At 39.3% G+C, this 27,591-nt stretch overlaps 1 protein-coding gene across 2 annotated transcripts in view; it reads left to right on the top strand.

Annotated features, from left to right (window-relative positions):
- The first annotated feature begins 2,949 nt into the window (after positions 1-2,949).
- Positions 2,950-27,591, top strand: part of KITLG (KIT ligand) — a 54,144-nt gene continuing 29,502 nt past the window's right edge. For both annotated transcript variants that reach the window (XM_039570861.1, XM_039570860.1), the window contains exon 1: positions 2,950-3,184. In XM_039570861.1, coding sequence (XP_039426795.1) covers positions 3,170-3,184 — 15 coding nt within the window. In that variant the 5' untranslated portion in view covers positions 2,950-3,169. The remainder of the gene's footprint in view (positions 3,185-27,591) is intronic.

The raw sequence follows: 27,591 nt of genomic DNA, 5'->3' as shown, positions 1-27,591 counted from the left end.
TACAGGTTTAGTGTGCTATCTTTCTAATACGCACACACTGTTGTTTGCCTTCACAGCTTAAATGGCTTCATAGGAGGAATTCTTCAATTTTCCAAGCTGACACAGAACACTTTTTAATCCAGCAATCTCAGTGGCTGAGGCTGGATGTGATCCTGCATGTTCCCAAATTCCAGCTGTTCCAGCCAGCAGCCAAGCTATCAACAGACTGAGTGCAGACATTCTTTACACAGCTGAAGCTATGGAAAGCACAGCAGATATTCCATAAAATTCTAGAAAAACCAGCCATTTAAGAGCCATTTAAAACCCATTTCTCAGCTGGTAAAGATGGTGAGGCTTTTCCATTCATGTTAGAATGCAAAGGCTTAATTTTTAGTTCCTGGTATTTCCATACAAGCTGAACAGTATTCCTGGTGAGGACAATCCTGCTGAACGGGTGGAACTAAATCCTGTGAAGAGCTGGGATGACTAACACTGTTTTCCATATCTTCCCTGTGAAGGAACAGGTTTTCACAAAAGTATGACAGAGGCCTGTGTTCACCCTAAAGCATTTAGAAATGCAAATCAGATAGGCCATAAAAGACTGAATGTGGTTTGCAGTTGTGCTTTGGAAAGCCAGTAATCAATGCACTAACGGTCCATGGCTAATCAGTTCTCACCTGGGAAATCAAAAGTTGGTACTGTGTTGGAAATGGGTAAGACTAATTAAAACATGCTTTCTTATGGGATACAGACACAAGATATTAATGAGTTTAAACTATTAAGCTCTGAATTTCATAGAAAAAACTTCCCAAACCAAATTGAGGACAATGTCAGCAGTAATACACTTTCAAATTGCCAACACAAAAGGAAGAGATGAAAAAGGCACTACTCCACTGTAGCTGGGCTTGGTTAAACACAAGGGCAGATTCAAGAAGTCAGATCACGGATGCAGAGAAAAGGTGCATGATGCCAGGGTGGTAAAGAAACTTAATGATGCCCAAGAGTGTTATTCTCTCTGCACAACTATCAGTAAGGTAACTGGATACAGGGAATCCACTAAAGTTTTCCTGTCATGACTAACGGTGAACTGTGATAGGGCTCAACATGGAAAAAAGACCAGAAGTGCTTTCCATAAAATAAGTAACTGCTGCAACAGACTGCTCTTTCACACTTTCCAGGGCTTCTCCCCAGGACACTAAACTGGTCATCTGTTCTAAGGAGGAAATATGCCACAACATCTTAATTTTCTGGCCCGATTTTTTAAATGTGTAGACAGTGGAAGCAGCTTTGATTGATCACTACAGATAATGCACAAACTATCCTGTCAGTGAATGAGGTCCTTGATTTCTTTTGTTGTTACAGGCTTCCTCCCTTTCACTGCTTGTCTATTGCTTTAGAGGAAGAGATTACTATATGCATATAAAAGTCTGACAAAGCTCAGAGGGAAACATAAGAACTCTATGATAATTCAGCACAGTAATAATAATGAAATGCAAAAAAAAAAAAAAAACCAACAACAAAAAAAGGGAATTAACCCATCAATACTGTCATGCTGTAAAAGAAAAGTATTGACCCATTTTTTTTGGATTGGATGCAGAAGTAAAATATTAGATGTTTATCTGCTCTACCCTTAACTCCAAATATATAGCAGAGTTGGGGATGAGTTCAAAACCTTTCTGTACCTGAACAGCTGACCTTTACTTTGGCAGAAATATAGTCCTTAAAAAACTTATCATTAATTCTAGGTGAAAACTAGACAGAATTTTCTAATGAAATATCTTACTGTACACTCTGAGCATACCTAATCTCTTTTAGGAAATGACCATTGACAGGGGCAGACTATTCTTTCTTCATTTTAATGTTCTTTAAATTTTCACCTAGTATCACTGTTTCAGGAAATACTAGTTCCATAAACTGCTCGACATTCCATTCATTCACACTCAAAATTTAATCAATATTAACCTTGGGACCTGCCTTCTCTAAAGAGGACTCAAATTCTGTGGCTACTGCTGTGATGGATTGGCCAGAAGACTCCAAGCAGTAACAGTCAAGCCGCTTTTCCACACCCAACACTAATGCATTATTTACACGGGATGTAAATTGTAATAGCATGTGGAAAGACCCGCAGGATCACCTTTGCAGAAGCGTTAGGAGGCACTGCTCAACAATTTTTCTGGGTCTGGAGCAGGTAAAAGGAGTTTCTAAGCTCCAGCTGAAATGCTTATCCCGGTACTTAACTTGCACTAACCGAGTATGCGAAAGCAGCGCCGGAATGGCAATGGCAAACCCGGAGCTGCCACCTCGGCTGTGCGCGCCGCTGCAGCGGCTGCTGCGCTGGGAACACCGGGCACCGGCTGGGAGCCCCGCCAGCCTCCGAGGCCGCTGCCCTCCCCGCCGCGGGCCGAGGCGGCGCCCGGCGGCGGGTTCAGCCGGGAGGCACCTCCTTTTCACTAGCCTGGGTGGGGGGACCCAACCCAAGGGCTTGGCTCGGCACCCGCAGCCTGGCTGACCCCGAATGCCGCGGCGGCGCGCCGCTTCCCTGCACGCTGCCAGCACCCCCGCGGGCAAAGCCGGAGACCCCCGCCCCGCTCCCCGCGGTCGGCTGGGAGCACCGGGCAGCCGCCGCAGCCCCGGCCCCGGGCGGGAGGAGCCCCCTGCACCCACCCCCCGGGGCCGGTAGCCAGGGCGCCCCGCCCCGCATGCCCACACCCTTCCCCGCATCCCCGCCCGCCGCTCCCCGCGGCAGCCCGCCCGCGGCCCCGCTCCCCTCCGGCGCTGGCGAGGGGCAGGCTCGGCTTGTTCCTGCCTCCAACTTCCCCCAAGTTAACTCGGGTTTCCCCCGCCCCGCAGGGTCTGCCTGGGCTCCCGGTCCTCCGGGAGGGCGGGAGGGAGGGGAAAGGCGTGTCCTGCCTGGGCTGCCGCCGCCGCCGCTGTTGGAGGCAGATCGGAGATATAAAAGACCTGGCCGGGGGCCGGCGGTGGCTTCAGTGAGCGCGGACGCTCAGGCCGTGGGGAGACGGCGCAGCGGGGCGCGCGGAGCTGCGGCGGGACAGGCGGAGGCAGCGCGGGGCTCGCCGTGGGCAACCCCAATGCGTGGACTATCGGCTGCTGCATTATGCTGGAGCTACAGTTCCGCTGAAGGGAGTTTGCACACGGCCGGCTGGGCTGGACTGCAGCGCTGCCGTTCCTTATGAAGAAGGCACAAGTGAGTGCGGCCGGGCGGCGGCGGCACCCACCTGCCCGCGGGCGGGGCTGCCCGGCGGAGCGGGGCCGGGGCCGGGGCCGCCGGCGCGGAGGGGGCGCGGGCTGGGGCAGCCGCCGGGCGGGGAGTGCGTGTCCGCAGGGGCGGCGGCTCTCCCGGGCTGTCCGAGGGGCGGGGGGTACGCGATGGGATGGGAGCCGATGCCGCCGGGGAGCGGTTTGGGGGAGCGAGGTGAGTGGGACAAAAAAGATTACTGTCCGGTCTTGCCCTCGGCGTTCCGCAGCCTGTGGAAAAGTTGCAGCAAGCGGCCGGACCGGCGGCCGAGCCTTGGGGGGTCTCTGAAGGCACTGGGGAAAATTGCCGTAATAAATCAGTTGTCTGTGTTACCCTGACTAGTGTGAGAACATGAAATGATCGGGGAAAGCAGTGCCGTGGCTGCGGTTCCCGGTGTCTCCCCGCACGGCGCTCCAGCGTGCGGCGCCGGGCGGGTGCTGTGGGAACCCCGGCATTCCGCCCTTCGTTCTCCCGCATCCCGTCGGGAAGTGCCGCTCAGTGCCGCTGCGGGGACCCCGTCATTATTTCTGCAGGTTCTGTAGGGATTGCAGTCGCTATGCTGTGCGTTGATTAGAAGGAAGCAAAGGGACAGACATGAGTAGAAAATTGTAACAAGAAGCAGCTCGAGGAAACTCTAAAGGGAGAAAGTTTGAGGCTGGACTTTGCAAGGTGCCGATACCCTCTATCCTGGCAGACCTCAGCGAGAGCCACGACTGCTCTGGGAGAGAAAAATGCATAGAGACGCACACCGCTGCCTCTGCGCTGGGGACTTTTGCCTCCCCCTTCATTTCTGGGTTAGAAGCAAGACACTTTTTGCCGTCGTCTGTTTCTTGGCCATTGCTGGGTCACCTACACACCAGTAGCCTGAAGACACTTCAGGATATAGTCAATGGAAAAGACATAAAACATACTTTAAAATTTTTTTTAAAAGACCTTACTGAAGTATTGTGAGTAGTTAAATCATTTTTCAAGAGATGACAGGAATTAGAAATACTTTCTGAAATATTTAAATTTCACCTGGCCAAAGCACTGGAGAATATACCCATGTTTAAGAACTTAAAACTTGGAGGCTTAATTTTTGTGATACTGAAGTACACCAGGGTTTTATCTTAAATTATCAGCTCTGAATTCTAGCAATGTTTATCCGTTGCTGTTATTCCCATTAGATTACTATAGATGCCTTATACCTCAAAGATGTTGTTTCAGACTCTGTATACACAATTATTTATATGTGCTGAATAGATTATTAATGGTCTCTTAAAGTCTGAGAGCCATGTTTATGTGTGCTCGGTTGTATGCATTCATTTAATATTGGAATGGGTAGCAAAAAAGTCGCAAGATATTATCCTAACCCATGGAAGCATACAAGAAGGGCTGTTTCTTTTGTGAAGGAAAAATGTTCAGCAAATGAATGAGGATTTATGAGTGGAAGCAGTCAAGCATTTTATTACACCAAAATGTAAACTTATAAAAATCAACAGAGTACTTTTGCAAATTCAGAGCAAAGCAGGAACAATCCCTCTCTCCCAATAAACTGGGAAAGACAGGCAGTCTTGGCATTCAGGACCATATGGCTTGACTCAGGGGCTCACAAGCTGTAGCCTGTGGAACAGCTTCTTGTCATGGTGGTGAAGCATCTGTCAGCCTTCAAGCAGTTACGCTTCTTGCTTTTTGGAGGCAGTGACAGACTCCTAGTTCTCCAAAGGGTTGTTTCCTATATTTTAAGGAGTAGCAAACAAATGTGATACCAAACCATTAATCATTCCAAAGGGATCAGAGCAGGAGATATTTCAAGAAGAATTGCCGTTAAAACCATGAAGACCCTGTGCAAAGAGCAAGATCAAGTGAAGTGGGTGCAAGAAGGAGGACTTAAGCATATGGGGGCACTCGACACATTAAAGTAAATCTTAATCTATGTGCTCTCCTGTGGGTACTTCTGTCATTGTCTAGACTGGTAACTGTCATAGTGAAAAGAACAAGATTGGAAACCCAGGAAAGACATTAATATTTCGAATAATAAAATATTCTGCAATAGACATAGTACAGAAAGCAAGACCTGCAAACTCACTGAACCTTGCAAACACTTGGTAATGCCTGGATACTGCTTAAAATAAATCAGGGACTTGGATCTTTGAGGTAATATTGCACAGTGATAATATATAACTAGTACAGCTGAAGGAGTAGCTGAGTCATAGATCAGTACAACGAAAGTGCTGAAAGAAAAGAGTCGTGCTGAGCACTGGACGCAACGTGAGCAAGTTGGTCTGTTTATTTAAATCAGTCTTAACCTGAGAAACCACAGGAACTGCAGAAGCATATTCCCCAACAGTGTCACTCCTAGAAGTGATGTTTATGAAACTCTGTGGTTTGATGGATATATAAACCCCCTGTTTTAAACATACCAACACCTGGATTTTTTATTTTTTTTTAAAGTCATGATTTCTTTAAAAAGGTGATTAAGCATTTAGGGTTCAGTCATACAAATCCTTCTTCAATGGGGCTATTTCCATGAATTCTTATTGAAGGATAACTTGGATGAGAGGATTTGTAGGTTTATATGCTTAGTAATTAAAACTATTATCAGAAGTGAGTTTATGTCCTTCTGCATGCTAATATTACAACAAATAAAATGTCTCTGATGCCTGGACAGCCTTTTACAATTTGACTAAAACAGGGTCAGTGATGCCAGTGTGATATGGTCTTGCAAAAACATGTAGCAGTTTTCTGATTTGCTTGTTCTTTGTGTGATTTGAAGACAATCTAAATAGGATTAAGTTACTAAGAAGTATTTTGCAGAGGGGTCATCTGTAGGGTAGCTCTGAAGGCTGATAAGGTATCACAGATACATGGTTCAGGCACTTGATCTCCTGCAGCGAGTCAGATGCACATCCTCTTAGAAACCTCAGTATTAAAATCTCAGTATTAGCTCTTAAAATCTCTAATAGAGAGTAAAATCTGAGTATTAGATCTCAGCGCAGCTTTCTACCTCTGAACGTGTGCATTATTGTTGGCAGTTAAATTGCCATCTCAGGTTGTCCTATCTGTATGTTTGTGTCACTGAAGTGGAAGCCTCTGTAGAAATTATTGTGGGCTGGTACCTGGAGTAAGAATTAGTACTCAAATTGGCAGTTCCAGTCTCATATCAGCAGGCTAAATCAAAAATGCAAATCAGATACCTGATACCTTGGTGTGAGCTTCCTTTTAGGAAATAGTGACTTCTGATCATCAATCTTTCTTGCTCATTCTGCAAAACATGAACATTAGGTATTAGAAGACATTTAGAGCTCATGGCAGGTATAGATCTGCTGCTCATTAAATAGAAAAAGAGAATTTGCTGGAGCCAGAAAGATGCTGTGCTATTCACGTTCAGCAATGGTCTCTGTTCCCCTGGTTTTGACTCCGCTCAAGGGAAGCCAGTTTGCAAGTACTGCAGCTGGAAAGAACATCCTGGAGTAAAGAGTTGTATGGAGAATAAACAGCGGATGACCTGAAAGATTCAAGGGTGGGGGCAAGTTTTTATCTCTGAACTATTTGGCACTTGGCTTTGTAGTTTAAAGTGAGGCCAGTAACCCAGTCTTCTCCTGACCCAGTTCTGCCATTGCACTGAAATCTAGTTTTTCCCTTTATGCAGTGCATGTCAGTCCTTCAGGTACGGTTCTCCAAGCTGACAGTGCCATTCTCCAAGTTCTGTTATGTGATTTAATGGTATGCTGGCTCATGTAATTGCCATATTGTATGAAAGTTAAGAGTTGGCAAGATGCAGCCCTTGGCTTCAGATGGGCAATGCTCAGTATGCAGTATGTAAACACAACACCCATTTATTAGAAGTAAGGAAGGAAAAATCTCCCTACGCAATTCCATTTGAGTGTTGTGGGAGCTTACATGAAAATGAAAGTGCTTGTTCTCGCCCTGGTCTTTGGTGTGCCAAACCTGAGATCAGTCAGCCTTTTAAACACGCTGTAAAACCGCTTGTTTTTTGTTGATTGTGTTTTTCTCCATGTGTTTGTGGGAAAAGGAGATGGACAAATGTAAGGTGAGTGGCAAGGAGTAGCGCTTCTCTTTAATTTTGTTGCTTGGCTCGTGTTTGCACTGCCTACCCAGTCATATGTAAACCTGCAAAACTGACTTTTCGTAAATATTACCCGTGCTGAAATAACTGGCTGCAGGGAACCCATGAAATACAGATTTCTTTGCTGGATGGTTTACCTAGTAACAAAGGCAAATAGTATCAGACATCTATTAGTATGTGAGTGAAAATATGAGAAAACAAAAACGGTGTTAAGTATTTTATTTTATTAAAGCTAGTAGCATGTATAATATCAGAGGTCATTGATAGTATGCTAATGAAGACATTAATTCTACTGTATGTCTGAATAAAAGGCTGTTTAGGAGCTCAGATTAATGAACACTTTGGATCATATTAGTATAGGAAATAAATTGTCATCTAATTTCCTACAGTTATCTAATAACCACTGGGTGAATGATTGGTTGCTGTTTCTGTTTAAACCATGTTTAAATTATACAAGGTAGATGGATCCAGTAATGCTTTTAAATCTCATTAGGAATTTTCTGCTCTATATGTATTTTGCCATTATTGTTGCTGTGTGGAGCAGACCTAATTTTGGGTGCAAGGTGAAAATAGCATCAGGTCTCAGATATCATTGCAGGTATTACCTGAAGACGTCCCTTGTTGTTCTCACTGCTTTGCAGCCATACTTTGGAGCACACTGTTGCAACATGGGGAGGTAAATCCTTAGCTTCCAGCTATTTCAGCACCTCTTGAAGCAACAGTAAAGGTGAGACCATGTGGTGCAGGCTTGGGGGACCAAGTGCAGGCTCCTCTGTTGCAGGGCCAAGAGCTGACTGCTGATTCACAGTGGTCAATGCTCCTGGAAGGATCTCTCAAGCAGGTCTTCTGAAAGGTCACCTTTCACTTACCTCCCAGCCCTAAACTTTCACTGCTGCTAAAGAACACTTAAAGCATTCAGGGACAGCAGTACTTGGTTACTTTTCTTCACTTTTGCTGCAAAACCTACTTAATGGAGATCAAGTTCAGGACCCTCAAGATCATATTTAGCCCAAGACACAAGAGCCACCCTTTCTCCTACCTGTGATTTGGCACCTGTATAACAATCATTCACATGTATTTGCTAACGTTCCAGTGAAGCATTTCTTGGAGTCCAGCTGGGTATCTCAGTCCTCTTCTACCTTCACTGGCTTCTCGCTGGTTTTAGGCAGCAGAGCTGGGAAGTCAGAGAGGGGTATTGTGTCCTGGCAGCCTTGGAGTAGGGCCAGGAGATGGGCTACACACTTCAGCTTAGACTGAGGCTCTGCAAAGTCTGCAGGTTTAGTCTGGGCTATCACAAAAGGATACATGTATGGTCTACAGAGGTTATCTCTGGCTTTGTGAACAACCTTGATTCAATCCAGACTGAAAAGCTAATCTAGAAAAATTTACGTGAGCATAATCACTGGAGTGAGAGAGACACACATTCACTTGTTTTCTTGGGTAGCATGTCTCTGGGAAGGTTCTGAATATCTTGTTTATCTTGTTGAAGCTGTTCTTTTGAAGGTTTATTTGTTCAATCTTGAGGGTGGCTTACACATGAGCTAAGAATGTAAGGGAGACTGTATTTCAGACCACAAGTCCAAATTCACAGATTGTGAATCGTGCCACCCTCTGAACCTTCATTCAGAAAGATTTAAGCATTTTCAAGTCAGAGTCTGAAAATATCAGTCTGTTGTATCTGTTCTTGTAGCTTGGCCAGTCCCATGTGACTGAACCTGGCTTCAATCGCCTTAACTGTCTTAGTGACAAGAAACTAAGTGTCAAATCCAGTGTCTTATTTAGCAGGCCTTCTGCCTTTCATTTGTTCTGTTACCATCAGCTGTTACCATCAGCTGTTACCATCAGCTCCAGGAACATCAGTTCACTTGACAGTTAAGGCCAAGGATAGATTCAGTCCAATTAGCTGTGTCATCTCTTCTTTAGATACACTTTGAGAAGTTTTAGGAAGCATCCTAAAATACAATTTTAGAGATATGTTAAGTGTATGTGGTGTGTTTATTGTGGACCTAGATGCTGCATTTGCTATGGCTGGAATCTCTCTACTCACTGTAGTCAGGATGACTTTTACTGATAACCTTCCAGTGTCTTTCCTCCTAAATGAATCAGACTGTTTTGTAACTTTCCTCATTAGCTTGTGCTTGCATGGTAGCAACAAACCAAGGTATGTCTTCCTTTTACATTTGCAGCATGATACATCATTGCTGGATGGATTCTTTGGTCTGTTTAGTAGCACATGAACTTTAATTACTTTTGGAAAAAAGTTGTTCTGGCAGTATAAGTCAGACTGTAAAACTAAGTTGTGCATGTTCTGGCAATCTATCTCTGTTTAAAACAGAAAATTAACTCTTTGCAAAGCATACAGCAACTCTTTTTATAAGAGTTGTTCCAGGACAAAAGAATGAACTTGATGATGTGTATACAGCACATACTGAAAATGTGGTGTAATTTAAAAAAAGTTAATATATTTAAACTTTAAATATTTTATTAATATATAATATTAATATAAAATAATATATAATATTTAATGTTGTAAAGTGCCTGTAAATGTGGAGGGTTAAAAGCGTGTAGGAAAGTTTCTTCCTCCATTTCATGTTGGTCCAAAAAAATTCCTGTGTCTTTATGGAGATTTCGTAATTGTATAAAATGGGAGTACGATATCAAGGTGCTGGCTTTTGTGGTCTATCTGAAGTAAGACACTAAGGAGTCAGGCATGATACATTTAAATTAATAATATGCTGTATATATGCAAAATAATTCACTAAATGAAAAGAAGTGCTTAGAAATTTAGGGAGGTTGAAATTTAAACATGCTAATAGTCTATTGTAAAAAAGTCCTAAGTTCCAACCCTCTAATTTCCACCCTCCATTTGCTCATTATTAAGTGAACTCAGCAAAATTTGTCTTTTGCATTAAATAACAAGCAGACAACATTATGCATCATGTCTTTAAACTGATACAGATCTGAATGTCAGTTCTTCCTGAGATTTGTTTTTCTTTTACTACTTTGAAGCATGCAGGAATAGGAACATTAGTCATCCAAATGAATTTAGGAAGCTTGTATAACACTGCTTGGCACCCTCTTTCGTTTGGATTAAAAAACATGTTCCTGAATAAACAGAGATTTTTGGTGGCTATTTTAAAAAGGAGGGAAAAATATATCTCCAGTATTCATAACGGGTGTCTTTTTCAAGTTACTGTGGTTCAGCAATGTGTGGATTGCATTTCTATTCTAACAGCAAAAACTACCAGTGCTGTGTTTGACACCAGTTTAAATGATTCTGATGGGCATTGCTTTATTTGCTAGGAAATGCAAACCTCTTATAAACTGTAAATTTAAATACTGTCACTGAAGGTACTTTGATCTGCTGTATTATAATCCCTGGCAAAGAATGTGCCCTAGATTTGCCATGCACTCTCTAAAAATTCTGCCCATAATTGTAGTCTGTTCCAAACTGTTTAGATATATTTCTTTAGTGTTTGTTCCATTAATAGTGTAATGCTAGGCAGTGTTTCAGGCCACTAAAATCAGTTAAAATCTTGCTATTTTAAAAAATTGACTCTAATCTCAAGTCAGATGGTGTTCATAATACTCCATCCATTTTCTTTTGGCTTTTTTTCCCCCCATCATCATATTTCAAGGCCACATCTGAAAATGACTGGTTATCCTGCAAGTTTCTCTCCTCTTCCCCTTAAGACAGAAAACTGCCTGCATTTCTTTGTGCACCTTTCCTGGCTTCTGCTGTGTTTAAGTCAGTGTTCTCACCCATGACAATAGAACTTCAGCACTTCTGGAATCTACAATCCTAAAGGTGTGTCTGTCAGCGTCTTGTTTGCTTCCCTACAGCTTAAGCTTCATCTCCAGTGAATGTTCTCTACATTTTTTATGGCATTTTTACTTCCTGTTACCTTTTGGGGCTCGCTTCAAATATTAGTCTTCTGAATAACCTGTTGTGGCTGTATTTTGTATCATCTGTAGAAACAAAGTGTCTCTTTGGACAGGATTAGAATGAATACATTGTTCCCTGGAATATATTGGGTTTTTTGCATTATGACACTTGCAAGCTATTATTACAGTTAGGAAGAGCCCTCTGAAATACTGGTCTACCATTTCTAGAAGTGACAATACCTTTTTTCTCTGTAAAGTCAGTAATTTCTTCATATATTAAGAAAATGCTTGCTTTTTTTTTTTAATTTTTTTTTTTTTTAATTTTAATGGTCAGGTGCTTATTGAGACCTAAAAAATCCTTTTAGAAGTAATTATTATTGCTTTCCCCCATACCTCTCAGCTTTTTTACCTAACCAAGTCAGAAATACCTGATTTGGTGCTTTCATTTTACCTTTAAAAAGTTCTGGCCTAATAAGTTTTTTAAATAACTGAAGTGAATTTCTATCTTCTCTTTCTTCTCAGCGCATTAAAAAAATAAATCTCTTCTCACATGCAGGTTTTAGGGATCAGATAAACATTTGCCAGTAATGGTCAGGTTCTCTACAGTACTCTTGGTCATTTCCCAGTGTAACAGAATGTTGTTGACATTTACAAATGGCCTGAGACATATGTGAAGTTAATCTGCTTTTAGCCTACTAAAATCTGGTTTATTTCTATTGAAACAAGTCCATTGCATCCAAGAACATTATTTCAGTTACTGTTGAATTAGTACCTGTTCAAAGTGCTATTTGTCAAACAATTATGGTCTTTTTGGCTTTATTCACTAGGACAGAGTCATCTCCTTAACATACATATTGCATTACTTATTTCAAAGTAAATGGCGCAATTCCTATAAAACTGGGAAGATTTTTTTCCTGTAAAAATTGACAGGTGTCACTCAAGTAAACTTGCTCAAAAATTGTATCCATTATGAAAATGCATAACTGGAATTTTAGAGTGTAGACATTGAAAATTATATGCTCTGTGGAGATTTACACTAATCTTCTCAACAGTGGGTTATATTTTCTGTGAGATTAATTCTGGAAGCCAAAGAAATTTCATAATACGCCAGGCAAATTAATGTGTCTTCTTTAATAAGAATGATCCTAGGAAACACTTGAGAACTAGATGTAAAAATAATCCAATAAATCATATTATATTATGTTAATATTTGTATGAGTTTTTCTATCAGCACATCTGTAACAAGGATGCTGTTGAACATGTACCAGAATAATTTCACTACTGACAGTTGCTGTTCTTTCTAATTCACATGAATACTTTTGACCAAATGTAAAGCTCTGTATCACACTACATGCAATTTAAAATCACATTTTTTAATGAGTAACCCCTGTGAAAATTATCAGTAAAAGTAGGGTAAAATAGCTGTTTTTTCAGTGTTGTGTTCTGTGGTATTGTTGCAGAAGATGTGAGGATACCTAATATTTTGTACTAGTTATTTAACTAAATTCATAATACTGTGTTACTGGTGTAAGAGTATGTTTTGTAGGCATCTGTATCTAATAGGCATTTATATTTCTTCAAAATTGTACAGACATAGGGAGCTTTATTTCCTCAGACTTTTTTTTTTTGGTCCATTATATGTGCATTTGTTTTGTCCAGTTATATGTGCATTTCCCTAGTCATACCAAACTGTAAAGTGAGTGACTTAAGTTATTTTTAGAATGTTTACCCCACAATTTCTGTGTTTTTTCTAAGGAAAGCCACAAGTGGATCTTCAGGTTTAAGATTAGATATTTACAGCTCTCTCTAGTTAGCATAACTCAAATAAAAACATTGAGACAGCATGTGAATGACACTCATATTAATTCTGTGGTCACAGTTCTGTGATGATGAAGTTAGCTGGGATATAGCCTATGTCTCTTTGCTATAAGCTGAGAGCACTTGCATGTTGGTATATATCATAGTAATGTGCTTGTTCTTCCTGGACACATAGGAGAATTGTGGGGAAACACTGGAATACCAGAAACACTTGGAGGGAGTTTGTAGTTGTTAGTCTGTGCAAATCCCAGTCAAAACCAAAACCAACCAAACAAAACCCACCAGAAAACCCTCTAAAGCCACCCACAGACCACTAGGATATTAAAAATACAGTTCATGTGAACAAATGTAAAGTTCGGGGCAGGATATAAATTGCAAGTTGGGTTAATTTTACAGTAAAGACAAGGTGATTATACCTTCATAGAAATAGGTCAACATGGCGGTTTTTTCATTTTCTTAAATATATAGTAACTCTTAACACATTAACTCTTAATTCTTGTCCTTTGAATTAATTAATATGTCCAGAGTTGAAAAGAATTCTTCTTACCAGCTTGCCTCTATTGTTGCATTGCTAGCACATCTTGCTGTATTTAATTTGCTTGGTAGAAGGCAGATGGGAACTCTGTATTAATAGAGTTCAATGAAAGGAATAGAAAAGCCCAGTTCCTGTAAAAGAAATGCGTTCAATGCACTAAAAATATTTGTGTTTCAAAATGGATGAATAAGGAGAAAGAATGGAATTTATTTATTTAGATTCTTAAAAAATAATGATCTAAGAAAAAACCTAAGTAGCCTCATAGTGTATCTCCCTTATCATAACAGTTTGGGGAAAAAATTATTTGTGACAGAAAGCAAAGTGTGGGAACAAATCATTAATTTGTAACATGGAAAAAACCTAAAAGGTAATGTTCTCTAATTGTCAGTAACCTCATATAGTTCAATCTGGTAATAGGGTTCACAGATTGATGACAACATGTGCAAGCTACATAAATTACTCAGGTTAATTGAAACTAAAAGAGATTCTGAGGAACTTTGTAAAGGTTTAGAGGAGATGGGAGAACAGATGGCATGATGGCAAGTGGAGTTTGTGTTGAAGAGCAAGGGGGATGCATTTTGGAAGAAATGTTTTGAACTAATTGTAGCTGCATTAATAAAGTCAGTTTCAATTGCTTCTCAAAGCTTCTCACAAACTCTTATTTATGTTCCTGTAGCAATGCTTGGTCAGGAAAATGAATGTGCTATATTGTGCTCATAGTAGAACAAATCAGCCAGCATATTGGGATGCAGTAGGAGCAGAAAGAAATTTGAAAGGGGAGTGCATTTATGATAGTGATCATCAGCCATCCTGAATAAAGTTCTGGTTTTCTCATTGAAAAAAAAAGCATAGCATAAATAGGGATCCTAAACTAGGCAAAAGCATTATAAGGGAACAATAAAGAGGGACTGAAAGTTGATTGCAAGAAACTACTGAATGATATGCAGGAAGTAGAAAGAGAGAATAGTTGCTGGACATTACTGATCCTTTCTTGGTACAAGAACAAACATTTAACAGAAGAGGCTAAAAGAGGCAATGCTACCTTAACACAAAATTACGAGTCTGGAAAGGTTTTTGACACTAGATAGAATATTGCTTGAAATGTAGCTTGATATACGTTAGAGTGAGCCCAAGAGGTCACATCCAGAAAGGGGTAGTCCTAGTCTTCCCATCCTTGCACATCTCATCTCCTCCTCTGCTCGTTCCTCAGGGATTACTTTTTGTCTCGGAGCTGAATTGGCTAGTCACTATCTTTGAATTTACTGGCTTGCTTAGGGGTCAGGTGAATGTCAGAGGGAGGGAAGCTGCAGAGAAGGAGATGCTGAGAGCCCTCTCTCAGCAGCAGGGAGCTGTTAGATGGCTTCAGACCATCTCATTAGCCTCAACTGAAGAAAAAGGGATTATACACTTAAGTAGGTAAAATGCCATGGTTACTTTAGTTTACACTATATGCATGAAAGATTTCTTATCTTCTAATTCATGCAATTCAGAAGAAATTTTCATATAGGCAATATATTCTGTAAATGTGAATGATCAGGTTTCTTCAGTCTTCGCTGGGCACCAGACCAATCATGTACACTTCTTATTTTCCAAGTCTTCATTGCCTTAATTGTACAAGTCAGATTTGGCCTAATTATAAACTCAGTTTCATATACAACCATCTGCCAAAATTACCATCTGTAACAATTCAGCCTTTAGCTTAGAGGAAAGGAAAACACTAAGATATATTGTAGCTGAACTTCAATTACATGTGAAAGTAATGACAGCTGAGATGTTTATACTGAAAGATCATTCCTTTAACATGTGACTATCAATTGTGAGAACTCAAAATTTTATTTGAAGTTGTTACATAGCTCTAGCCATTGAAAACCAGTGGAGTTTCCAAGCACCATCCCTGAAAGATACTCTTGTACAGCACTTCAGTATTAGCAGGACAAAGCACTTAAAAGTGTGTGTCCCCTTGTAGGGGTGCATAGGAATTAAAAATATGCTTGAGTTCTGATGCAGTAATACAGTTGCTGGATTTTTTTGCATTAAGGAAGCATTTTGATCAGTCCCATCCCATTTTTGCCATCTTAAACTTACATTTTCCTGGAAAAACCTTACACATGGGTTGAAATTCCTAAAATGGCCATTCTGACAATTTGCTTTCTTAAAAAAAACACCAAACATATGTCTCAGTAAAATAATTTCAGAAAGAATTTTTAAAATTAACAATGGCGTGATGCATTTTAGTACATCTTGAAAAAAGGAATTGATGCTCATTTTCTATGGTAAAAATTTGCAGTTAGAGTAATAGTAACATCTAAAGTATTTTTGACATATGAAAATATTTTCAGTTTAGATCAAAAACCTGAAAAAAGTATCGTTGATTTTTTTTTACTAACATACTAATGTAATTGCTTTAAGACAAGGCATAATGTGTTTGTAATTCCAGCTTGCTGAGGTAAATGGCTTATTGGCTGCTCAGTGCTTACGTTGTCCTGCAAGCGTACTTAAATGTTTTGAAGATTAGTTTCTAATTTGATGTGCCTCTTACCTGATTTGTCTGCAGTCTCACAAGCTTCAATACATTCGAGAATAATCTCATTCATTGGTCTATCACTTTGGATAAATACTCCTTTCACAAAAAATATAGATCTATTCTTAATGTACTTATATTCTAATAACGGTGTCAATGTAATGTATCCTTTTACAGATCATTACCTTAAAGCTAAATGGTTCACTTTGGTTTTGAGTATATATAAGAAGACATGCGATTCAAATTACGTAGGAAATAAAATGTTGTCGGAGAGTTATGAGAGAACTGAGTTGAAATCAGGATCTGGAAAAAGTTGTGGCGTTTTGTGGGGCTTTTTTCCCAGTCGAAAGTATTCTAAATCTGATTTGGTTTTACTCTGTGTTACTTGGAAACAGCTGAGATAAGCTTGCATGATTCTCACAAACATTTCTTGAAGCACTGCTAGTATGTACAGCTTCTCATGTACACTGACTGATAAGAAGTGCAAAATCAAGATTAGTGAAACCTTGGAAATGTATAGTTTTAAATAGTTTTAGGGGGATTGGAAACCTAGCAGTGTTTTTATGATAGGGTCATTGAAACTTCATTTGTTACTGACAAATATGGAATCATGGGCTCCAAGTTTTTGAATGGTAAGTTTTAAACTTACACATTTCCCGGGGAAATACCTTGACAAACATTATGCTAGCTAATGGTCAGGTAACTACTGTAGCAATAAACGCTGTGTACAAAGAAGAACAGCATTTTTGTTGTGACAAATATGTTCAACATGTTGAAAGTCCTCAGGGGTTTTCTTATATGTCTTGATGAAGGAAGATGAAAACTTAGCACCAAGGCCAGGTGATGCAGGTTTCATTTTTCACATTTTTGGTTTTTCAGTATGCTGACTCTTAAAGAGCTTGCCCGTAGCTGCTTTCAATCTTTTCCCCTGACAAAGTATCTTAGCAAAACCTTTTGCAGTTTTTGTAAAAATTGACTATAAATAATTGTTAAAATGTCTGCAGGAGCCGTTTATGGGGCCAGAAGCTGACTTCATTGCCTAACAACATGTTTTGTTCAAAACAGGCAGAACGTGATGTGGAAAGGGTTATGTATTTATTTTAAATTTCAAACTGTTTCTAACAAACAAGGCACTGTTTTGTTGAATTTTCCTCATTCATTCTCTTATGGCACATACTTGGTCTTCTATTGACTTAGCACAGTGTACAAGATGGCTGTAAAATACAGTATTCATAATAAATTCATAAAAATATATAATCTGTAAAACCATGTTTCTAAATCATGAATGGCATGTCATTAATAGACATTATGTGGGATATAGTAAATTTTGCGCTGAATTGAAAAATAGTGAGGAGCAGAAACTCAGGCTTCACTATGGAAGACCATAACCTTGCCCCATTTCTGCAGCTGAGTTGTGTAATGGCACTCCCTCATCCTACAGGAGATCAATGTGTTCAAAATACTTTTCATCCTTGATACATGCCACAAGGTAATAATTTAGGTTTAGAATAATGTTTATAAAAGTATCTTTTGAATTCTGAAGAATGAGTAACAGTTTTTATTACTTATGTTCAAAATTTTAGGTGTCCTTACTGATGATAGAAGGAAAGCTAAAATAGCTCTTCTTTATTTTCCAAAAGATCCAAGACTTAATGCAGCTGTAGAGCAGAATGACCTTCTTTCATCAGTGTTGTAGTTGGTGTTGAAAACTTTCACCACAGGCCTGGCTAACTATCTGATCGGTTTGTTTTATTTTTTTAAATTTCTTTGTCCTGGTTTCAGCGGGGATAGAGTTACTTTTCTTCCTAATGGCTGGTATAGTGTTGTGTTTTGGATTTAGTATGAGAATAATGCTGATGACATGCTGATGTTTTTAGATGTTGCTAAGTAGAGCTTGCCCTAAGTCATGGACTTCTCATGGCAATGCCACTGAGAAGCTGGAGGGGCACAAGAAGCTGGGAGGGGACATGGCCAGGACAGGTGACCCAAACTGGCCAAAGGGATATTACATACCATATGGCATCATGCTCACCATATAAACTGGGGGGAAATCTGGCTGAGGGCTGCTGCTGCTTGGGAGCTGGCCAGTCAGTAGGTGGCGAGCAATTGCATTGTGCATCGCTAGTTTTGTGTATTCTAATTATTTTGTTGCTATTGTTACCCTTTTTATTTTCTTCTTTTTATGTCCCATTAAACTGTCTTGATCTCAACCTATGTGTTTTCTCACTTTTACTCTTCCGATTCATTCCCACATCCCACTGGGGAGGAAAAGTGAATGAGCAGCTATGTTAGTGCTGGTGCTTAGTTGCCATCTGGGGTTAAACCACAACACTCTTCAAAATACAAAATCACTTTCCTCACCAACATACATGTTACATCATAATTTGAAAAGTTCTCAGCTGAGGTTTTGAGCGATCAAAGTGAAAACTTATTATTTCCTGTTTCAAACCTTTTTAAGTTGATGCAGGTGCTGCTGTCTGGAATATATCCAAAGAAGCCAGCTTTTGTGAAAAGTAAATGTGGAATACTTTTTATGTCAGCAGTTACTTATCAATAGGAGAAACTGCTCTGAGTAATTATGAGGGATCCCATTTAAAGGTTGCGTGACTTAGTGCTGGTTTGCTTGTCTTTGCTTCAGAAGCAGCCGCCTGGTTGGATACTGCACCCATTGTGACGGTTGTAACAATACTTAGTAAGAGTTAGGGCAATCCTTTATTTACATTTTCTGGAGAGTCTGTGAAGCTAAGATATAGTAGAAAGCAAATAAATAAAATTTGTAATCTGAGAAGAGGTAAGAGAGAAAATTTTCTTTATTTTCCATGAGGTTTGGCAGGGGTTTTATGTTGCTTTTTTGTCATGAAGCCATAAAAGTCAAATGGACGTTTTAATTAGGCATAGCAAAGACTCAAATGGTAGGGTTGATCTTCATAAGTACATGAAAACAACACACCAGAAAGATGGGAGTATAAATACACAAGCAAAGGAGCAGCATTGCCATGAGAATGCATTGATATAAACCACTGTCAGTACACTTACAGTGGACAGCCCAAGGTTTTAACCATCAGAACAGTGAAGATCTGGAATAATTTCCCAAGATTCACCTCAGATCCTCTGTTCAGTTCTGAACACCTCACTACAAGAAAGACGCTGAGGTGCTGGAGCATGTCCAGAGAAGGGCAACAGAGCTGGTGAAGGGTCTGGAGCACAAGTCTTAACAGAAACAGCTAAGGGAGCTGGGGAGCTCTTTAGCCTGGAGAAAAAGAAGCTCAGGAGAGACCTTATCACTCTCTACAGTCACCTGAAAGGAGTTTGTAGCCAGGCGAGAATTGATCTCTTCTCCCAAGTAACAAACAATAGAATAAGAGGAAATGGCCTCAAGTTGTGCCATGGAAAGTTTAGATTGGACATTAGGAAAAATTTCTTCACCAAAATGGTGGCCAAGCACTGGCACAGGCTGCCCAGGGAAGTGGTTGAGTCATCAGCTCTGGAGGTATTTTAAAGATGTATAGATGTGATGCTTAGAGACATGTTTTAGTAGTGGCAATGCTCAGTTTACAGTTGGACTTGATCTTGGAGGTCTTTTCCAACCTAAATGGTTTTGTGATTTTTCCCTCCACTCCCACTTTACTCCACACTTTCTGTTTGGTTTTACCCAGTCCTATTAAAATATAAGCTATCTTATCAAAGGAGTGGTGTATAACAAAATGTTATCCTCAGCCTACCTGTCCCAGGTACCTGAAGCCCACAGTGACTTTGAAAACTGATACCTGCTGTGGCGTGGGACAGATAAAGTTACTGAAGAGATTTATGCTCCAGGAATACTAAGCTTCTGAATGCCTGTCAAGGAGGACTGGTTAGACCTATCCCTGTATGTTGGAATTCAGGTTACTGATATCATTTGCCTTTAGTGGCAGATGATGCCAAAGCCTTTCTGGATGGACTGCAGAGGACCAAATTTGCCTAATGTTGGTCATGAGACCTTCACAATGAGAGAGGGATTGAGGAAAACTGCTGGTGCTGGATCCCATGATCTTTATCATGATGCAAACCATATCATTAATGCAACCTCTATTTCCTCACCTTATCCTGAGTGTTCTTGTAGACCGCTAATGTAGACAGCAGCTATAAAAAGTCAGGAAATGAATAGTCTTACAATATATAGTACAATACTGATGTGCAAAGTTGTCATCCATCGGCACTGTCAAAGCTTATACTGGTGTTGGCATATCCAGGAGCTTCAAACAGTGTTCTTTAATCACAGCTAAGCTTGTAATTCTAAAAATGTAAGTTAAGGGAGGTAGATGAAACACAGTCTCGACTGCACTGGCATCTAGTTTCAGTCTGTGTTCAGCAATTAATTATGAGGTCTCATATCAAGCATGTGAGAGAAATTAGTTCTGGATTTATATTCCTATAAAGATACAGTGCCTATCAGGGATGTTATAAAAAAAAAATCAAGAGTTCAGAAACAGAACAGGGTCTTTCTGAGAACATGTCTTTGGTTTAAAACCAGGTTGGTGATTCTGAGATTTATATTTCAAAAATCTTCCTCTGCTTATACAAAAAGTATAAAAGGATTGAAAAAAAAAAAACCAAAGAAGAAAAGCACCTAAATTCCTTTTCATTTTGTATAAGAATATATTTTTTTCCTGATGTTTGCTTTCCACAGGCTCAAGCATGAGCTGAAAAGTCTTCAGATTTATCATGCAATTTATTTTCTAGCAAAGTTTCTGTGCACGAAAGACTGAAAGTCCACCTAACATGTTTTGCTTCATACTAAGAATGATATACAAGGGAGGTCATTTTCATCATGTACATGGGTTTTACTGTATGCCAAGTATCAAAATAGCTGCTGTTTTCACTTTTCTAGATGATTTTATTTATTTTAATTTATTTTGTCAGAGTAATAGTTCCTCCAACTCAAATACCATATAATTTGTAGCAGATGGTAAGAATTAGAGATCCAGTAAAGAATTTCTGTAACAAGTCTTATTTCATTTCCTTTACTGGGGCTTGAAAGTCCAAGATTAAAGAAGATTGCTCTGTCTATATTTTCATTATAATTCAAAAGAATATTCAATATAGTGGACTATTTTTTGCATGAACTTGGCAAGCAAGCAGGACCTCTGAAAGAGATCTTTAGAAAAAAAATCTTTAATTAAGTATTTCATCTAAGAGAATGTCTTTTCATTCCCTGAGGAAGTCAGATCATCCACCTTCATACAGTGTGAGGAGCTTGTCCTCCCTGCAAAGATAATCTTGTATCTTACGTTGCCTTCCCCTTTAAATTACTTAAACATGCCTTTGGATCTATGCTAGAAAATTCTTTCAGTAAGTTCCCAGCAGGGAAAAAAAAAGAGACAACTTCCTCTTTGGAGTTCGTGGGAGGTTTTGTTGAGTCAACTGAAGTCTGGTGTTCTGCTTATTTCTATTTTGATCGTGCACGGATTTGGATCTCAGTGTCTTCGTTAACAGAACAAGAAAGTATTGGCCTTTATCACTCTGTAGATAGAAAAATGAAAAATTTCAGTATCAATCCTGGATGTTTGCTATGGAAAGCAATACAAGCAATACAAGGATATACAAGCTATGTATGCTTCCACAAGAAGTGGAAAAGAAAAATCTTTCTTGCCAGTACACATGTCCTAAAAAGGCTGCTAAGTGCAGGACCTCTGGAGATCCTCATACTCTCTGATTCTGATTTAATAGGAAGATTTCTTTCAAAATATATAAGTTTTTAAATTTTTTATCCTTCCAACTGAAACACTTTTGTCCTTTAAATCTCCTGTCTCTTTTACAGAACTAGAATGCCACCTGATGGATTATGATTAGTAAATATTTATTCAGACGCTTTTAACACGAGTTCCAGAGGCAACATTGGTGTATAATTACCTGTCTCTTGGTAACTTCACTTCCCAGTACTTGGGAACTAAACAAACTGGCTGTCATCCAGGACAGATTTAGGCTGCATGGAAACTGCCTGAATCCCTGATAGTCAAGTGAGATTAAAGAGTGGACAAAATTTATTATGGATCAGCTAACATTTTTAAAGAGCCAGAGCTTATATTTTTGTCATAGCCAAATATTTTTGCAATGGTATCTTTATAGAGATTGAAAAGAAATATTTTTATTTGCACATTAAAAAGACTTTCTTTGTAGTTAACTGAATGCAATTGCAAAATACCTGGATTGCACTGATTTGCAAGGCAAACTCTGTATCAATTTACACTTCTTGCTTATCACATTTATCTTGGTTTCAACTGAAACACACAAACCAAACTCAGCAGGAGTTTGGGTGCTCTTTACCAAGTACAGCAGTAGCACATGGGCTGGAGCAGCCAGATGCTTCTGTTGAGAAGAGCTGCAAGGGGTAGAAGATAATAGCAATTGGCCTGAGGTCATATGAAATGAAGTTGGCATATAGTCTTAGCAGCTTCTCCGTTTTCCCAAGATCTGGATGGTGGGAAAAAATGGTGTGACTCATCATTTTCTCAGCACTGTAAGACTATGTATCTTAAATTTGTCTAATTCAGAAAATAGATGTGTATAACTTGGCAGAACTAGAGAATGGTTTCTCCTTCCAACTGAAAAAGAAAAATATTGGAAAAAAAAGTGGTTCTGCATTAGCACTGAACAGGTTGGGGACTACCTTTTATCCCTTGACCTGAATAGAATTATTTCCAGTTCATTAACAGTGTACCTTAGCAGGGAACTGGCCTATAAGCATCTGAATTGCAATTGGCTTTGCTTTTGCGCATGTGGCAAGTGCCGCTTTAACATTCTGCCACCAAATGGACATTTAGATGAAAACTCCTGTTCTTGTCAGTTATCATTTGGCATTCTGGGAGTTGCCTATGGGAAGCAAGTGAGTGCAAAGGTGTGGGTGTAGGAGGTTCTGTGGTTGGGAAGATCACAGAAGGACTAATACAGAATGGTCACAAAAAGATCAAACAGCTGTGAAAGCAGGTTGCCTGTTGAACTCATTTGAATGCAGGTAGCAATGCCACCTTTCCCTGCTTATAATTGTAGCTCAAACTTGTTAATTTCCTTACCCTTAACCCCTTGAAGTACCCTCATACTATGTATTTTAGATATTACATGCAGAACTGGGTAGAATATATTCTGTGTTTTGTAAATGACTAACTATTATTTGTGTCCAAAGCACTCTAAAACTTACTCTGGAAAAGAGTGAGTAGTATTTCTATAGTCTGTGTTTAAATCAAAACCCAGAAAAATCACTCTGTTACTCTCTGTTTCTTACTTTTATCATCATACTTCTTACTACACATCAAGGTTAAAAAAATGAAGAGTGGTTATCAGTCACTAGAAAAGTATACATCTGGATTTTGTAGTCATAACAAAGCATGTAGGGCATGATCCAGAGATTTTTAGGTGTCTCACCCCTGCAGAGTGACTCATTGAGCTGGAGTTATGTGTTTTTTTCATTGGACTGCCAAAAGGTTGTTCAGGAAGACTCACATGTTGACTGGGGAGCTTCCCAGAAGTTAGGGTGCCCAGATGGAAGAGCATGTGTGAGACAAGGATACACATAGACATTCTGATGCCTGCTCAGTGAACATGTCTATATTTCTACATATTGGTTTGACAATGCAAAATGCATAAATGTTGTGAAAAATAAGGGTCAGGAATACCAGCTGTACCCCTCATTTGCCCCTTTTAGCCAGGAAACCATCGCAGATAGGAAAGCACCTCCAGTGGTAGATGTGTAGATGTGGCACTTAGGGACATGGTGTACTGGTAGACTTGGCAGTGCTGGGTTTATGGTTGGACTTGATGATCTTAGAGGTCTTTTCCAACCTAAATGATTCTATGGTTCCATGGTAGTCACAAGGTAGATATATCAGAGGAGCGTAGCCCAACTCATGTGAGTTGGAATTGCAGGAAATGTAATCCAGGTCTGTCGCTTAGAGAGCACCCTAGTTGGTAGGCTATTGTATTTGGTGAGACTAGTGCCAGTTTTGATGGACAGTGGGTGTACACACTAGACTTAATACTTAACTGTGCTTTGTTCAGAGCTAACACAGTGCTTCCTTCTACTACTTTGAAGTCATTTCCTGGGTGCTTGAGAGTGCGCGGGGGACATTGCCAGTTCCAAATGTACTTGCCAAATTACTTGTTTCCAGAACTAGGTGGTCATGGGTGGGTTACTTCTTTTTCCACACTTAACTCACTTTTTGAGAGGCTTGAGCAATATTTAGCACTTAAGCAGTATTTAGGCACAGCCGTGTGGGGTATTAAAGTTAGCACTGCCATTTGCTGGTGTGAAGGTATCACTGAATACCATGAAAATGGTAATTGGATTACATTCTGTATAAATGCTCTTCATTTAAAATTTTTTCTATGCTGTCAGTTAGTTTCTTAATTGGTTAAAAACAGTTCTTCCATGAGTTTAATTATTTAATCTCTGTCATAGCTAAATAACGAAATAGACATAGGAAAGAATTACTGTGTTTTTATACATCTTCATATTTTGTGGCTTAAAAAAAATAAGACAAGAAATATCTTTCCTTGCTATATTCATTTTCTCTGAAACTTCTTACAAAAGGCTTTTTGAGGCATAAGTATGAACAGTAAGTTAGCTATCCATGACTGACCAACCAGTGTTGTCTGTGGCAGAAGTTCACAAGCTGTGTCTCAGCAAAGCAGCATGTAAGCACTGTCTGAGGGGCCGATATTGAGAGATGTTCCTACTCCAACATTAACAGAAGTGAAAAATAAATTTGGGAAGCCTGGCCCAGGGTGAATATTGTTCCACATCGTTAGCTAACTTACTTCAGCTGTGGCTTGGTTCTGGTTAATTGGATGATTTGCTCAGGAAACTGGGCTGAAAAATTCCATGGCTGATATGATTTGAATGCAAGAAATTTTAGAATGGAGAACCCATTTGTCTGGGTAGTAACTACCTCTCCCTGTGCTTAATGTTTTTTTTGTGGGTTTATTATTTGCCTTTTTATTAATGACTTCTCCCTACTTGTGATTAAAAGTGTTACCAGGACAAACTAGGTATTTGGAAATGTCCAGACTTTCCAAAGTTTGGTTTATTTAGCAATGTGGGATTCCCCTTGCTGCTTTCCACTTAAGGAATTAACTGAACATTGACATGATTATCTTTCATAGCATACTGTGAAAGAGATGCTAAACCACTCACTCAGCAGCCTTTGTCAACACTTCAGATTGTAAATGAAGAACATAAATTAAAAGGATGTTGATTTACAACTGAAAGGGTGGTCTTCAACACACTGGACAGCTAGCTAAGCTTCTAAAATGGTCTTTACTGAAATTCTAGATTATGGCTTGCAAGCAATAGTGCATAATAATCAAACATGTATACATGAAATTAAAAAATTATCCTTTTGAGTCTAATCATTATTTTTTTCCCCTTGCACAAACATAAATACTCAGTATTTAAGAAATTTCAGAATCTAAAGACAACTGAATATTTTTTGAGCCAAAAATAGGAAGAGGTGCTTTAGTTTACAGGTCTGCTTCCTGTGTGCCATATATCTTCAATTTAATCATCTATTAAGATGATGTGTGACTAAATTCTGAGACCAGCTTTGAAAAATCCCATGTTAACTTAGGGGTAATTAAATATGGAAATCTGTTATGAGTGCTGTGTAGGTAACTTTTATTTATGCTTAGTAATGTATAAAATGGGCATCTCTATAAAGCTATTGTTTAAGGTTCCCTTTTGTTCTGTCCTTGATTTAATTCAGTCTATTCAAGTTTTGCTCAAACAGCAGGTTTGCTCATTAGTAAATAACACAAAAATAGCTCAGCTCTTTGATCTGTACAGTCCTTACATACAATGTGCCTGAAGGCATGTGTAATATAAATATTTTGTAAGTGCAAATAATTAAAAGATTTTGGATAACAGACATGTTGAAACTAGCAGTATTTTGAAGATTTGCAGTTCCTGTTGGATGACACAGGGAGCAAATAAGCAAGAAAAATCTCAAATAATCTCAGAATTTACAAATCATTGATTTTAATAGCAGTTATAAAATTACTATGCTTTTAAATCCCATTATTTACATAGAAAAAGTGTTCTTATTGGTTTACGTAATTATAAAATGTACAGTGATTTTAAGCTTCATGTATGGGCTGTCTTTATATTCAGAAGAATGAAAATTGACAAGGTGCATCAAAGTTCTGGTTTTATTTGGAGCATGCTACTGTGTTTATTAATATTACTTAGTTGATCTGCTGAAAAACTATTTCCAGTTAAAGAATTTTGTTACTTTTTTGATTATTAGACTGTTATATTGAACATCATCCTATGACTATGACACAGTTCAGTGAAAAAAAACCCATCTTTACCAGCTAATCAATACTGAGGAATCCAATAAAGAAATCACCAGTTCCTGGTGTGAACTCCATCTCCAACAAACATGTCAGGGAAAAGTCCCTGCCAGTGTAACTGCTAATGCACTGTTTTACTCCAGAGGTTCAATTACTCAGTTTTTATTCTTGAAAGCAGAATAGTTATTTCATTTTGGAGCTAGTTGTCATTAATTCCTTGCCTTTTTTATAACAATTTATTTCCAAAAATTGTGAATGAGGAGGTAGCCTGTTAACTTGGTCACCTTTGGTTTCCTTTGTGATTCTGGAGCTTATGTAGGAAAGGGAGATGTTTCTCTTGATCACCTAAAACAAGTTCTTAAACAGCTTTGAGCTCTTATACACTGAAAGGAGCTTTCAAAGGTCCTTTCTGAGGCTAGCAGCATCTTCTTTGCATCTCCCCAGAGCTCAAATTGTTCGTTGTACATAACTACAAAGCTTTGTACAGCATAAAATACAGAGATTTTGTAAGATGAGCTATTAATTATTATCAATCCTTCACACTGGTAATTACGCTCAGTAATTACTTGTAGAAATACTAAATTAATGTATTTCTAAATGCTAGTTTTGTTGAAGCAAGGGACATTCTCAATATCGAAAATGCATATTGAAAATGCACTTTGCTCAGAATTTTTTTGGTTTCTTTCTGTGTGTCCTGTGGCATCTGAGGGTACAATTAAGGGAAAGGCAAGCGTAGGCTCCACTGAAATCAGCAGTCCTGGCCTGTCCCATCTTTGACAGAGCATTTCATCTGTCTCAGTTACTTGGATCAGAAAGCTGACAAATACTACATGAAAACAAAAATGGAAGTTGTCTGCCTGGTGCAACTGGCTAAACCATCAGCGCCAGTGCAAGAGGTAGAGAGAGGAGGCTGGATTGTCTTTTCCACCAACAGCCCACACTGATTTTACGTAAATGAGTCAGGAAGCTATATTCTAAGAAAACAAATAACTAGTTTTACATGTAGGATAGATAAAAGATTTAAGAGCTACAAGATACAAGAAAGAGATTACTCTTGTCATTTAACAACTCTTTTAGGTAAAGTGCCTGCCACTGTTCTGTCAAGTTTATGTAGCTCCTGAGCAATCTTGATTATCATTCTTTCTCAGGCCCTCTAGATTACTATAATGATACCTCATCTTTTTAATCTGTGATTTTTCTCTTGT

This window comes from Corvus cornix, chromosome 1A (assembly GCF_000738735.6).
Source record: "Corvus cornix cornix isolate S_Up_H32 chromosome 1A, ASM73873v5, whole genome shotgun sequence".
NCBI lineage: Eukaryota > Metazoa > Chordata > Aves > Passeriformes > Corvidae > Corvus > Corvus cornix.
The sequence above is the reverse complement of the archived record's forward strand: the minus strand, read 5'-3'. Positions and strand labels throughout refer to the sequence as shown.